Source organism: Gigantopelta aegis, chromosome 3 (genome assembly GCF_016097555.1).
Source record: "Gigantopelta aegis isolate Gae_Host chromosome 3, Gae_host_genome, whole genome shotgun sequence".
Taxonomy (NCBI): Eukaryota; Metazoa; Mollusca; class Gastropoda; order Neomphalida; family Peltospiridae; genus Gigantopelta; species Gigantopelta aegis.
Window position 1 is genome coordinate 56796076 of NC_054701.1, and position 14382 is coordinate 56810457.

General features: G+C 40.1%; 1 protein-coding gene across 1 annotated transcript in view; it reads left to right on the forward strand.

The window, feature by feature from the left end:
• LOC121368734 (multiple epidermal growth factor-like domains protein 10) overlaps nucleotides 1-14382 on the forward strand; it is a 47659-nt gene that overhangs the window by 18540 nt on the left and 14737 nt on the right. The window contains exons 4-9 of the mRNA XM_041493483.1: nucleotides 2373-2582; nucleotides 3372-3500; nucleotides 4622-4762; nucleotides 5539-5685; nucleotides 6075-6218; nucleotides 13740-13886. Of these exons, the coding sequence (XP_041349417.1) occupies nucleotides 2373-2582; nucleotides 3372-3500; nucleotides 4622-4762; nucleotides 5539-5685; nucleotides 6075-6218; nucleotides 13740-13886 (918 nt within the window). The remainder of the gene's footprint in view (nucleotides 1-2372; nucleotides 2583-3371; nucleotides 3501-4621; nucleotides 4763-5538; nucleotides 5686-6074; nucleotides 6219-13739; nucleotides 13887-14382) is intronic.

The window sequence follows — 14382 nt, forward strand, 5'->3', positions numbered from 1 at the left end:
GAAACCATTTAGTGAAGTCCAGCGAGAGCGCGGACCGATTAGCAGACACCAAGTGATAGCCGTGCTGTGATTGGCTGAAGTTCGATTCCTTGGCAAAACCTGTCAAAAAACTAAGTCTACTATGAATAACTGCATCCAAAAACATGTCTGGACTCTAAAATTCACCCAAAAGTAGTTTTGACTGCTCGGCCGAAAAGGTTTTAAGGTGATTTGAGCAATTTAGACGGACTGCCGAAAGTAAAGGTGTATAGACTGTTTACAAAAAAAATAAACAAAGTTTTTGAAATGACGGCCTAAAAATTAAAGTCTGAATAAGTCCATACTCACGGAGGCGAAGGATGTTGGTAGGGAAGTTGTCTACGGTGTGGTAATGAACTCCTGGAAGACGTAGTGAGGTAGGTAGTTGTTCCATTCCACCAGATATTTCGCAACAAAGGACGATGCCTTGCCGCAGAGAATCTTAATCATCCTGTGGATAGTCGCACTGTCCATTTGCGCTACTAGCAGGCCCTGTCTGTAGATTCCCTGCTGGCCAAAGGTGAGGATCACTCCAGGAGTCTTGGCACCAGGCACCGTGCGGTGGTATGCAAAGTCACCTCCTCCGATCTGCTGCGGCAGTGTCTTAAAGTACCTCTCCTTGAGGCCGGGCTGCAGTTGAGAGGTGTCACTGGTGTCCGCCACCAGGTAATGCTGGTATGGGTGACGTAACTTGGCTGTCTGTAGGGACCAGAGATTAGACTTGTCCGTTTCCTGTTGTGGTGGGGGAGGCCTGTCCCTTTCCTGACTAGTTGTTGGTGGAGTGGTGGCCTTTCGTTTCCCAGCGGCCGCTTGACGGGCCGGCTCGATTGGTGGTTTCCTCTGCTGTAGGGGAGTCACAACTCGAGCCGCTGGAGGAGTCGGATCCGGGCTGGCTGGCGGGTCGACCACAACAACGTGTGGGACTACAGCTGGCTTCGCAGGTTTGTCAGTAGATCTGGCAACTCTGTCGGGTCGGGTCGGGGGGCAGCGACACAGAAGGAGCCGCCGCCTGCAGTTTAGCTGCTGGCTTTGCCTCCCCCCCGGGCCGCCCCTGGCGCGCACGGCCTCTTTATGGAACCGGTCCTCCTTCTCTTCTTCTTGGGGTCGCCGTACACTAGGGTCACGGTTGCCCGTGACCCAGTGTACGCGACTTTGTACTCAATCAATTTGCCGTACGAGGCGATCATCTCCCCCGGGGGGGGGGGGGGGGGGGGAGCTCGAGAGTGCATAGAACAACGTCTGCTCTCAACGAAGACATATTTGCGAATTTGCGAGTGAAAAGTACAGAATGACAAGAATCGACTGGATCCAAAGATGATTCCATCAAGACATGCCGACCTTGTATAATCAACGGTGCGGACGTTAGTGCACCCCTTAGGCTTGTCTTCTTTCAGACAGCTTACACGCAGTTGAAATTCTGATTTGTGTTAATGGTCCCACCCATTATTGGAATGACACAATAGCAGAACAATATGTATTTTATTAAATAGGTTTCCTAGATAGCACATTATCATCTGAATTCCATTATTCCATTTCACTCTGACTATTACCGTTTTATTACAATAATTATTTTATCACTATGAAAAAGGTGAAAGTTTGTATTTGAAACGATTTTAAGCGTGATAACTTTCAAACCGACATTGAAATATAACAACATTGTTAATATAATAAATAGCAAATCTTCTGCTTTAAAACTACATATAAAAATCAATAGGGTAGCAGCATTATTACGCTCTCCAGCTGTAATCATAACGTATTAACAAAAACAAAGTCAAGTTAGCTAAGGAGGCCCTAATGAGGTTCCGTCACAGCACCAATTCGTCCACAGTTACCAAATCACCAAGATAACCATTCGGCCATCAGAACTTTGTAAAAAAGAATGCTCTGTTAACCGACAGTACACGTGGAGCCTTCAAGCCACGCGGTCACCTATTAATGTACATGCATTATATGTATTACATTGATGTATGTGCGCGAGCGCGCGTGTGTATGTGTTTGTGTATGCTAGCACGACTAATAATCGAGTACTTAACTAATGCTACCACAACTGCTGCTACTACTACAACTACTACTAGCACCACCACCACCACTATAACTACTATAACTACTAGCTACAACAACCACCACTACTACTACAATTACTACTAATAGTACTACTACTACTACTACTACTACTACTACTACTACTACTACTACTACTACTACTACTAAACTACTACTACTACTACTACTACATATTGTCCTACTATTATTACTACGACTATTACTGATGATCATAATATCAGTAATAAGTGTATAATAAAATATCAATGTTCACCTTTCAGCCATGATCACTAATCGTTATATTTTAACAGATAAACTTCGAAGAAACGGTGTTTACATCTACAGCTCAACAGAAGCCAACCAAACGAATACAGGTCATCTGTGTGGTACAACCACTATAAAAAGTCCTAATATAACAACTGTTATATGTGACAGTACAGCCAGATACATCACTCTCTACCGGAACCAAACAAACAGTGACGGCAAAAGCACAATGGACTTTTGTGAAGTAGAAGTGTATAGTGAGTACATAACTGTAATCCTATACACCATTCATACAGTTGTGCTTTATGTTAGATTAATGTGCCAAGTCCAATAATGTTTAATTTAGTTGGTTTGTAGTGATTGTTGTTGCTGCCGCTATCTGTCTTTTTAGGCATGCCACTGGTCTCATGTCTAATCAATGCCATACTGTTTTCAAATTATTTTGATGCATATTTATTTAGTGCAATTTGACATAGTCCGATTATCGATGCTAACGATTGATTTATTTCACAAGTAACGTTACATGTGCATGTAAAAAATTATTCCTACACATTTCGTGTGTTTTGTTAACAGAGGTATTGACAAAACATAGACAGTATACAAAGTTACAGTTTGTTTTGTTTGACGATACCACTAGAGCATATTAATCAGTTAATCACCGGCTATTAGATGTCAATCATTTGGTAAGTCTGACATATAATCTTAGAGAGAAAACCAGCTACATTTGTGTATTACTAGCAAGGTATATATATATATATATATATATATATATATATATATATATATATATATATATATATATATATATACACACACACTGATATATGTAGTGAAACTTCTCAAGACCGGATCCTCTGTAAACCGGAATACACCCATAAATACATACGAACATGCATGCACACATACATACATACATACATACATACATACATAGGTACATACGTACATGCGTACAAGCGTACATACATACATACATACATACATATACATACATACATAAAAGTGCTAGTGGTGTATATGTTGATATAATGTATACATTATTTCAGTTTGTGATCCTGGAACGTTTGGTGATGACTGCAGTCAGTTTTGTCACTGCCTGAATGGACCGTGTAACTACACAACTGGAGAATGTACAGGAGGATGTAAACCAAACTGGACTGGCACGAAATGTGATGGTAAGATGTAGCTTCTGAATTCTATCGCCAGTATGTACTGACATATACCTGTGTATAAAACAATTGCTGATAAGTGCTTTGGCCACTTTGGGAAGAGACACATACATCCATCTAATACACTGTTCTAATACCAGCGATGCACCAGCGTTGTGTCGATGGAAAAACAACAACAACATAACAAAAGAACGAGGTAACCATATGAGTACCAAAAGGTACGTCAGCTATGCAAGGCGTGTGTGCGTGTTTGTCTGTGTTCGTGTGTGTGTGTGTGTGTGTGTGTGTGTGTGTGTGTGTGTGTGTGTGTGTGCGTGTGTGTGTGTGTGCGTGTGCGTGAGAGTGTGTATGTGTGTGTCTGTGTGTGTGTGCGTGAGTGTGTGTGTTTCTGTGCGTGAGTGTGTGCTTGTGTGTGTGTGTGTGTGCGTGCGTGAGTGTGTGTGTGTTTTTGTGTGTGCGTGAGTGTGTGTGTGTGTGTGTTTATGTGTGTGAGTGTGTGTGAGTGTGAGTGTGTGTGTGTTTGTGCGTGTGTGCGTGAGTGTGTGTGTGTGAGTGTGTGTGTGTGCGTGAGTGTGTTTGTGTGAGTGCGTGTGCGTGTGTGTGTGGGGGGTGCGTGAGTGTGTGTGTGTTTGAGTGTGTGTGAGTGTGTGTGTATGTATGTGTTTGTGTGTGTGTGTGAGTGTTTGTGTGTGTGTTTGTGTGTGTGTGCGTGCGCGAGTGAGTGTGTGTGTGTGTTTGTGTGTGCGTGAGTGTTCGTGTGTGTGTGTTCGTGTGTGTGTGCGTGAGTGTGTTTGTGTGTGTGTGTGTGTGTGTGTGTGTGTGTTTGTGTGTGTGTGTGTGTGTGTGTGTGTGTGTTTGTGCATTTATGTACATGCGTATGGAAATTTCATGTAATTATGTGGTTCAATTGTCGGGATTTGGATTCTCGAGCTTAGTCTTTTGATTAAAATACAACCACAGATAGCCTATACTGCATTACCAATATCATTATTTTTATATTATTTAAAATATTACGTTCTGTACATGTATAGTATTACTAAGTTTAAACCACGTTTATAAACAATTGGTGTTTTGTTTTAAAAAGAAGTATTTACAAAATTCGATAACATTAATATATATATTTTCAGGTTGTGATTCCAGTCAGTATGGTGACTTATGCAGTAAACAATGTTCTAGTAGACACTGTGACGGCATATCATCATGTGACGTCAAAGGGACATGTACAAATGGATGTGATCCAGGATGGATGGGAACAGAGTGTATAGAAAGTAATAAAATAGTTTTGTCTTATTAGACAAAGTACAGCAGTGTGCAACTATTGTTTGTGTGCGGGATATAGCCCAGTGGTAAAGCGCTCACTTGATGCGTGTAGGATCGATTCCCGTCGGTGGGCCCATTGGGCTATTTCTCGTTCTAGCCAGTGCAACACGACTGGTATATCAAAGGCCGTGGTATGTGCTATCATGTCTATGGAATGGTGCATATAAAAGATCCCTTACTACTAATGAAAACAAATGTAGCGTGTTTCCTCTCTAAGACTACGTCAAAATCAGCAAATATTTGACGACCAATAGCCGACGATTAATAAATCAATGTTCTCTGGCGGTGTCGTTAAACAAAAAAACTTTAACTATTGTTTGTCCTTAAGTGTTTCTTTGTAGAATTGTTGCAATAGTGTTTAAATAACATGGTCATTAAAATAATAAAATATTGCATCGTAATTGAATGTCGGTAAGTGAGCAGTATGCTTCATTTTATGTACTACATATTTATGTTCTGGGTCTTCAATAGAATGCACACTTCAATATATCTGTTGCTATTAAAATTATTATTTCTCATTCAAAAGGATACGAAATATTGCATGAACATAAGAATATGTATCCTTGACATATGCAGGTATGAACCATGTTTATATTTGTGTCATTTCATATAAATCATAGTGCTAATATGTTCAACTGTTTTCATCACGTTGGTGTTATCATGTTAATGCACACTGGGCCAGGTGAATAAATGTTGTAGTAGAAAGATTTCCTAAATATTTCAGAGTGCTCTGATGGTCAATATGGAAAAGCTTGTGGAAAATCATGTGTGCAACGGAACTGTTTGGATAGTTCCAGTTCCTGTAATCACGTGACTGGGAAGTGTGCTGGCGGTTGTAACCGAGGATATCGATCTGTGGATTGTACCGAGCGTATGTAATTTCTGTTGATTTACATTCCCATGTTGGGTACTGCTGAAAACATTTATCGTTAATTCCACGGTCTGATATCAATATCATATATTAGAAAACATTCATAGTTAAAGCTGCTAGCGTGTTATCATGTATGTAGCAATATTCATATGGACGATTGTAGCTCTTTTCCGAAGCTAATAGATAATGTAAATGTTCATTTTAAAACTTAATAAATTACATCTTCACATATTTTGAATCCAGGAAAATATGCTGAAGCAATAACATCTGTTGAGCAGCCACGTGTCATTTCATTTCAATCAAAAGCGGAAATGCGATCAGAAGGATCGAAAATAGTTTAAAAGGTATTGCATGTTATATATGAAAGTTGTGTTTTTTATGTTATTCAGTTTGTTCCGATGGAACCTATGGCTACAACTGTAACGCGTCGTGTGATGATCGACACTGCAATGGTAATCAAGACTGTGACACATTATTTGGCACTTGTACTCAGGGATGTCTGAGTGGCTGGGAATTGAAAGACTGCGTAGTTCGTAAGTTTCTATCACTAAAGCTAAATACTTACAGTGACTTGTTGTACCTTAAATGTGTAGCCTGGATATGCAGATATCTTTATCAATTTTACTGAGTATATTAGTAATTAAGCAGAACTTCTGGAATCTAAACATATTTCATGAGCATCATGTTAGATATTAAATGTGTTTTTCATAGTCTATACTTATACAACAGTAACATATAATATTGTATTGGAATACAGTAAAATCACATTGGCTCGAACGTAGAACGGTCGAACACACTGCTTTTTTTAGTCCCGATTTCTTTGTTCAATGAAACACTGGTGTTGAATACTAGCCCTCACTCGCACGTTAACGTCAGCCCCTTCAATGGAAAATCAGTATAACGAGCAATATTTCGCTCGTACCGGTATTCCATTCAATTTGTAGAAGCAAATAATACATTATTCGAAGTCTCGAATTGCATTCATATATATTTGGGTGCAATGTGAATCATCCATTATGTGTAGTGTCATTTCAGTTTTCAACACTTCGAATGGTGATTTAGCAATTTCTCTCATATGCAAGTGATAATTCACTAATCTCCGATCACTCGGTCACATCATTGCCTTTAGACCATTGAAATGTGACGGACAATGACTGTATTACGTTATTTTAGCAAAGTCATATAGAACACCTAATGTTTCTGCCAGTGGCAATATCACTGACATGAATGTATCTGGTCTAGTGGCTGGACAAGGGAGGTAATAATGTGTAAGCAAAGTATAATTGATTCAATAAAATCAAACCAACCTTCTTGGTTATACTAGCACTAAGTACTTAATGCTTTACTTTGCAATGTGTAACGCTTTGAATTTCTTGGTATACTAGTATTTTATTTCATACAAAATTAGAAACATATAAATACGCTTCTGTTTTAATTCGATAATGCACATTATAAAGGGTCACAGACACTCCAGAAGGTGGCCGAACGATTGCGTCGTAATAGCCGATGGGTCGAACAAATTGTGGTGCACTAACGGTGTTCAATGCGATTCTACTGTACTTGGATTACTTCGTTACATGGCTTGTTTACAGTTCGCAGGGGTAAAAAACACACAAAAAAACAAACAAACAAAACTACGTACACACACACACACACACACACACAGAGAGAGAGAGAGAGAGAGAGAGAGAGAGAGAGAGAGAGAGAGAGAGAGAGAGAGAGAGAGAGAGAGAGAGAGAGAGAGAGAGAGAGAATGACAATAGCGAAAAACTGACAGGGATACTTTTATTCGATCGAAGTTGATTGTACATTTTGTACTACTCTTTCTAATTTATACCCAGCCATACATTCATATTTTAAGAAACGTGTCTACACAAAATATTTGTGTCTGAATTCTTGAGTACACCACAACAGTAATATCATAAATAAACTAGGAATTCGGGCACGGTCGAATAAAGATCTCATCTATGAACACATTCGTAAAATGTCTCGGGAAGGAAGTTGTTAAACATTTTTGTTTTCTTCTTTTTCTTCTTCTTTTTTTTCCTTTTGTTTTGCTCTGTGTGTGTGTGTGTGTGTGTGTGTGTGTGTGTAAGAGAGAGAGAGTTTGTATTTTTATGTGTATGCATGTATGTGTGTATGTATGTATGTATTTTTATATTTTGAATATCTCTATTGTATGTATGTCGGGTTTTGACTTAAACATACATATATTCAATGACGCACTGGCACAGGGGATATTAAAATCCTTTATTGCCTTCACAAATTTCCTCATGCCGTTACCGAGACCCGAACCTGTGGCACCCAATCGCCCGCAATTGTTGGGCCGGAACGCTACCAATCAGACCAACTACGTTCCACAAAAATAGAACGATCGTTAGTCGACAGTATTCGTACCTGTCCAACAACCACGCGGTTCTAAGGCCCCATGGCTTGGCAACGTTTGACTTACATGCAGATGTGGACAGACCTGGCACTGGCTATATATGTATTTTTATATTTTGAATATCTCTATTGTATGTATGTCGGGTTTTGACTTAAACATACATATATTCAATGACGCACTGGCACAGGGGATATTAAAATCCTTTATTGCCTTCACAAATTTCCTCATGCCGTTACCGAGACCCGAACCTGTGGCACCCAATCGCCCGCAATTGTTGGGCCGGAACGCTACCAATCAGACCAACTACGTTCCACAAAAATAGAACGATCGTTAGTCGACAGTATTCGTACCTGTCCAACAACCACGCGGTTCTAAGGCCCATGGCTTGGCAACGTTTGACTTACATGCAGATGTGGACAGACCTGGCACTGGCTATATATGTATTTTTATATTTTGAATATCTCTATTGTATGTATGTCGGGTTTTGACTTAAACATACATATATTCAATGACGCACTGGCACAGGGGATATTAAAATCCTTTATTGCCTTCACAAATTTCCTCATGCCGTTACCGAGACCCGAACCTGTGGCACCCAATCGCCCGCAATTGTTGGGCCGGAACGCTACCAATCAGACCAACTACGTTCCACAAAAATAGAACGATCGTTAGTCGACAGTATTCGTACCTGTCCAACAACCACGCGGTTCTAAGGCCCCATGGCTTGGCAACGTTTGACTTACATGCAGATGTGGACAGACCTGGCACTGGCTATATATGTATTTTTATATTTTGAATATCTCTATTGTATGTATGTCGGGTTTTGACTTAAACATACATATATTCAATGACGCACTGGCACAGGGGATATTAAAATCCTTTATTGCCTTCACAAATTTCCTCATGCCGTTACCGAGACCCGAACCTGTGGCACCCAATCGCCCGCAATTGTTGGGCCGGAACGCTACGTTCCACAAAAATAGAACGATCGTTAGTCGACAGTATTCGTACCTGTCCAACAACCACGCGGTTCTAAGGCCCCATGGCTTGGCAACGTTTGACTTACATGCAGATGTGGACAGACCTGGCACTGGCTATATATGTATTTTTATATTTTGAATATCTCTATTGTATGTATGTCGGGTTTTGACTTAAACATACATATATTCAATGACGCACTGGCACAGGGGATATTAAAATCCTTTATTGCCTTCACAAATTTCCTCATGCCGTTACCGAGACCCGAACCTGTGGCACCCAATCGCCCGCAATTGTTGGGCCGGAACGCTACCAATCAGACCAACTACGTTCCACAAAAATAGAACGATCGTTAGTCGACAGTATTCGTACCTGTCCAACAACCACGCGGTTCTAAGGCCCCATGGCTTGGCAACGTTTGACTTACATGCAGATGTGGACAGACCTGGCACTGGCTATATATGTATTTTTATATTTTGAATATCTCTATTGTATGTATGTCGGGTTTTGACTTAAACATACATATATTCAATGACGCACTGGCACAGGGGATATTAAAATCCTTTATTGCCTTCACAAATTTCCTCATGCCGTTACCGAGACCCGAACCTGTGGCACCCAATCGCCCGCAATTGTTGGGCCGGAACGCTACCAATCAGACCAACTACGTTCCACAAAAATAGAACGATCGTTAGTCGACAGTATTCGTACCTGTCCAACAACCACGCGGTTCTAAGGCCCCATGGCTTGGCAACGTTTGACTTACATGCAGATGTGGACAGACCTGGCACTGGCTATATATGTATTTTTATATTTTGAATATCTCTATTGTATGTATGTCGGGTTTTGACTTAAACATACATATATTCAATGACGCACTGGCACAGGGGATATTAAAATCCTTTATTGCCTTCACAAATTTCCTCATGCCGTTACCGAGACCCGAACCTGTGGCACCCAATCGCCCGCAATTGTTGGGCCGGAACGCTACCAATCAGACCAACTACGTTCCACAAAAATAGAACGATCGTTAGTCGACAGTATTCGTACCTGTCCAACAACCACGCGGTTCTAAGGCCCCATGGCTTGGCAACGTTTGACTTACATGCAGATGTGGACAGACCTGGCACTGGCTATATATGTATTTTTATATTTTGAATATCTCTATTGTATGTATGTCGGGTTTTGACTTAAACATACATATATTCAATGACGCACTGGCACAGGGGATATTAAAATCCTTTATTGCCTTCACAAATTTCCTCATGCCGTTACCGAGACCCGAACCTGTGGCACCCAATCGCCCGCAATTGTTGGGCCGGAACGCTACCAATCAGACCAACTACGTTCCACAAAAATAGAACGATCGTTAGTCGACAGTATTCGTACCTGTCCAACAACCACGCGGTTCTAAGGCCCCATGGCTTGGCAACGTTTGACTTACATGCAGATGTGGACAGACCTGGCAATGGCTATATATGTATTTTTATATTTTGAATATCTCTATTGTATGTATGTCGGGTTTTGACTTAAACATACATATATTCAATGACGCACTGGCACAGGGGATATTAAAATCCTTTATTGCCTTCACAAATTTCCTCATGCCGTTACCGAGACCCGAACCTGTGGCACCCAATCGCCCGCAATTGTTGGGCCGGAACGCTACCAATCAGACCAACTACGTTCCACAAAAATAGAACGATCGTTAGTCGACAGTATTCGTACCTGTCCAACAACCACGCGGTTCTAAGGCCCCATGGCTTGGCAACGTTTGACTTACATGCAGATGTGGACAGACCTGGCACTGGCTATATATGTATTTTTATATTTTGAATATCTCTATTGTATGTATGTCGGGTTTTGACTTAAACATACATATATTCAATGACGCACTGGCACAGGGGATATTAAAATCCTTTATTGCCTTCACAAATTTCCTCATGCCGTTACCGAGACCCGAACCTGTGGCACCCAATCGCCCGCAATTGTTGGGCCGGAACGCTACCAATCAGACCAACTACGTTCCACAAAAATAGAACGATCGTTAGTCGACAGTATTCGTACCTGTCCAACAACCACGCGGTTCTAAGGCCCCATGGCTTGGCAACGTTTGACTTACATGCAGATGTGGACAGACCTGGCACTGGCTATATATGTATTTTTATATTTTGAATATCTCTATTGTATGTATGTCGGGTTTTGACTTAAACATACATATATTCAATGACGCACTGGCACAGGGGATATTAAAATCCTTTATTGCCTTCACAAATTTCCTCATGCCGTTACCGAGACCCGAACCTGTGGCACCCAATCGCCCGCAATTGTTGGGCCGGAACGCTACCAATCAGACCAACTACGTTCCACAAAAATAGAACGATCGTTAGTCGACAGTATTCGTACCTGTCCAACAACCACGCGGTTCTAAGGCCCCATGGCTTGGCAACGTTTGACTTACATGCAGATGTGGACAGACCTGGCACTGGCTATATATGTATTTTTATATTTTGAATATCTCTATTGTATGTATGTCGGGTTTTGACTTAAACATACATATATTCAATGACGCACTGGCACAGGGGATATTAAAATCCTTTATTGCCTTCACAAATTTCCTCATGCCGTTACCGAGACCCGAACCTGTGGCACCCAATCGCCCGCAATTGTTGGGCCGGAACGCTACCAATCAGACCAACTACGTTCCACAAAAATAGAACGATCGTTAGTCGACAGTATTCGTACCTGTCCAACAACCACGCGGTTCTAAGGCCCCATGGCTTGGCAACGTTTGACTTACATGCAGATGTGGACAGACCTGGCACTGGCTATATATGTATTTTTATATTTTGAATATCTCTATTGTATGTATGTCGGGTTTTGACTTAAACATACATATATTCAATGACGCACTGGCACAGGGGATATTAAAATCCTTTATTGCCTTCACAAATTTCCTCATGCCGTTACCGAGACCCGAACCTGTGGCACCCAATCGCCCGCAATTAGAAACATAAATACGCTTCTGTTTTAATTCGATAATGCACATTATAAAGGGTCACAGACACTCCAGAAGGTGGCCGAACGATTGCGTCGTAATAGCCGATGGGTCGAACAAATTGTGGTGCACTAACGGTGTTCAATGCGATTCTACTGTACTTGGATTACTTCGTTACATGGCTTGTTTACAGTTCGCAGGGGTAAAAAACACACAAAAAAACAAACAAACAAAACTACGTACACACACACACACACACACACACACACAGAGAGAGAGAGAGAGAGAGAGAGAGAGAGAGAGAGAGAGAGAATGACAATAGCGAAAAACTGACAGGGATACTTTTATTCGATCGAAGTTGATTGTACATTTTGTACTACTCTTTCTAATTTATACCCAGCCATACATTCATATTTTAAGAAACGTGTCTACACAAAATATTTGTGTCTGAATTCTTGAGTACACCACAACAGTAATATCATAAATAAACTAGGAATTCGGGCACGGTCGAATAAAGATCTCATCTATGAACACATTCGTAAAATGTCTCGGGAAGGAAGTTGTTAAACATTTTTGTTTTCTTCTTTTTCTTCTTTTTTTTTTCCTTTTGTTTTGCTCTGTGTGTGTGTGTGTGTGTGTGTGTGTGTGTGTGTGTGTGTAAGAGAGAGAGAGAGAGAGAGTTTGTATTTTTATGTGTATGCATGTATGTGTGTATGTATGTATGTATGTATGTATGTTTCTATGTATGTATGTATGTATGAATATCTATATAGTGTATGTAAGTCGAGGTTGACGATTACATACATAGATATTAAAGCACTGGCGCAGGAGACAATTAACTTGTATTTTAATGTATTGGTTTGATTGTTTGAGGGTTTTAAAAATACCTTTGTGTATGATGTTGAATAAAATGCCATTGTCCTGAACCCTGCAGCTGTTTGTCGTCTTTTGAGGAACAAACCTAATGCTGTTTAATTTGTGTGTATGTGTGCGTGCGTGTGTGCGTGCGTGTGTGTGTGTGTGTGTGTGTGTATGTGTGTGTGTTTTGTGTATGACATGTTTGTGTAGGTTCCTGTGTATGAGTATGTATATGTGTGTATGTGTATGTGCGTGTGTGTGTGTGTGTGTGTGTGTGTGTTTGTGTGTATATTTATATATGTATGTGTGTCTATGCGTGTATATATATGTTTGTAATTATGTATGAATATGTGTCTGTGTGTGTATGGGTGCATGGGTGCATGTATATGTATATGTGTATGTGTGTGCATGTGTTTGTGTATGTATGTGTTTGTATGTGTATACATATGCGTGTTTGTGTGTAACTGTAAGTAGTGTTTGTGCATATGATATGTATGTCTAGGTGTGTGTGCGTGCATACATGTGTGTGTGTTGGTAAATGCGTGTTATATCTGTGCAGAATGGCCAACCCTAGTCACAGCTCTTTTTATCATTGTTTATTTATATTTTCATGTCGCCCTATGTTGATAGAGACAAATGGTGGCTCTCAGTGTGGATGATCCCTAATATGAAGTCCTGGCTACAACAATGTATGTTATTAATTTACCATATGCACAGCTATGAAATCTGCCACTGATAGGATTTGGCACAATACAAAATAATTGGATCACTGATAATTGTATGTAACAGATAGTCCTCGGAGATATACCGCCATTAATTGTTTGTTTACTACAGGGTGTCACGATGGCACGTACGGACCTGGGTGTAAATTTAATTGCAGTGAAAGACACTGTAAAGGAGACAGCACATCATGCGATGCAGAACATGGAACGTGTCTTAATGGTTGTCAACCAGGATGGAAGAATCAAAGTTGTTCTGTAGGTTAGTAAATAACATTTATATACATTGTTGTATTTATTCCATTGAATTAATGTTTGTTTGTTTTATTTAGATAATTATTTTTGTATGAATTGAAATAAAAATGTAACATCGTTATACTAGACAAACTGATATATTCTTATTTAATCTTGTCACAGATAATGCAAAAGTGGCTTTATTGATTTGTGTTTAATCCTCATAAAACTACATACTTATTTCTAGAAAGAAAACAATAACAACAACAAAAACGAATACCCACAAACCAAAGCATCAAAACAACAACAACAACAACAACAAAAATAACAAGAAAATTAAAAATAAAACGTGTATAATTATGTAAAGACAAAGTGTAAAGAGTTGTGGTAAATATACAATAGGATACAATACAAATATAAAGATAAGTACACTTTAAAATATTGTACAATAGAAAAATCAAGGTAAGTGTATTTTAAAACGTTGTATAGAAACTTGTTTTTAAAACTTAATTGTGGGTGGAATT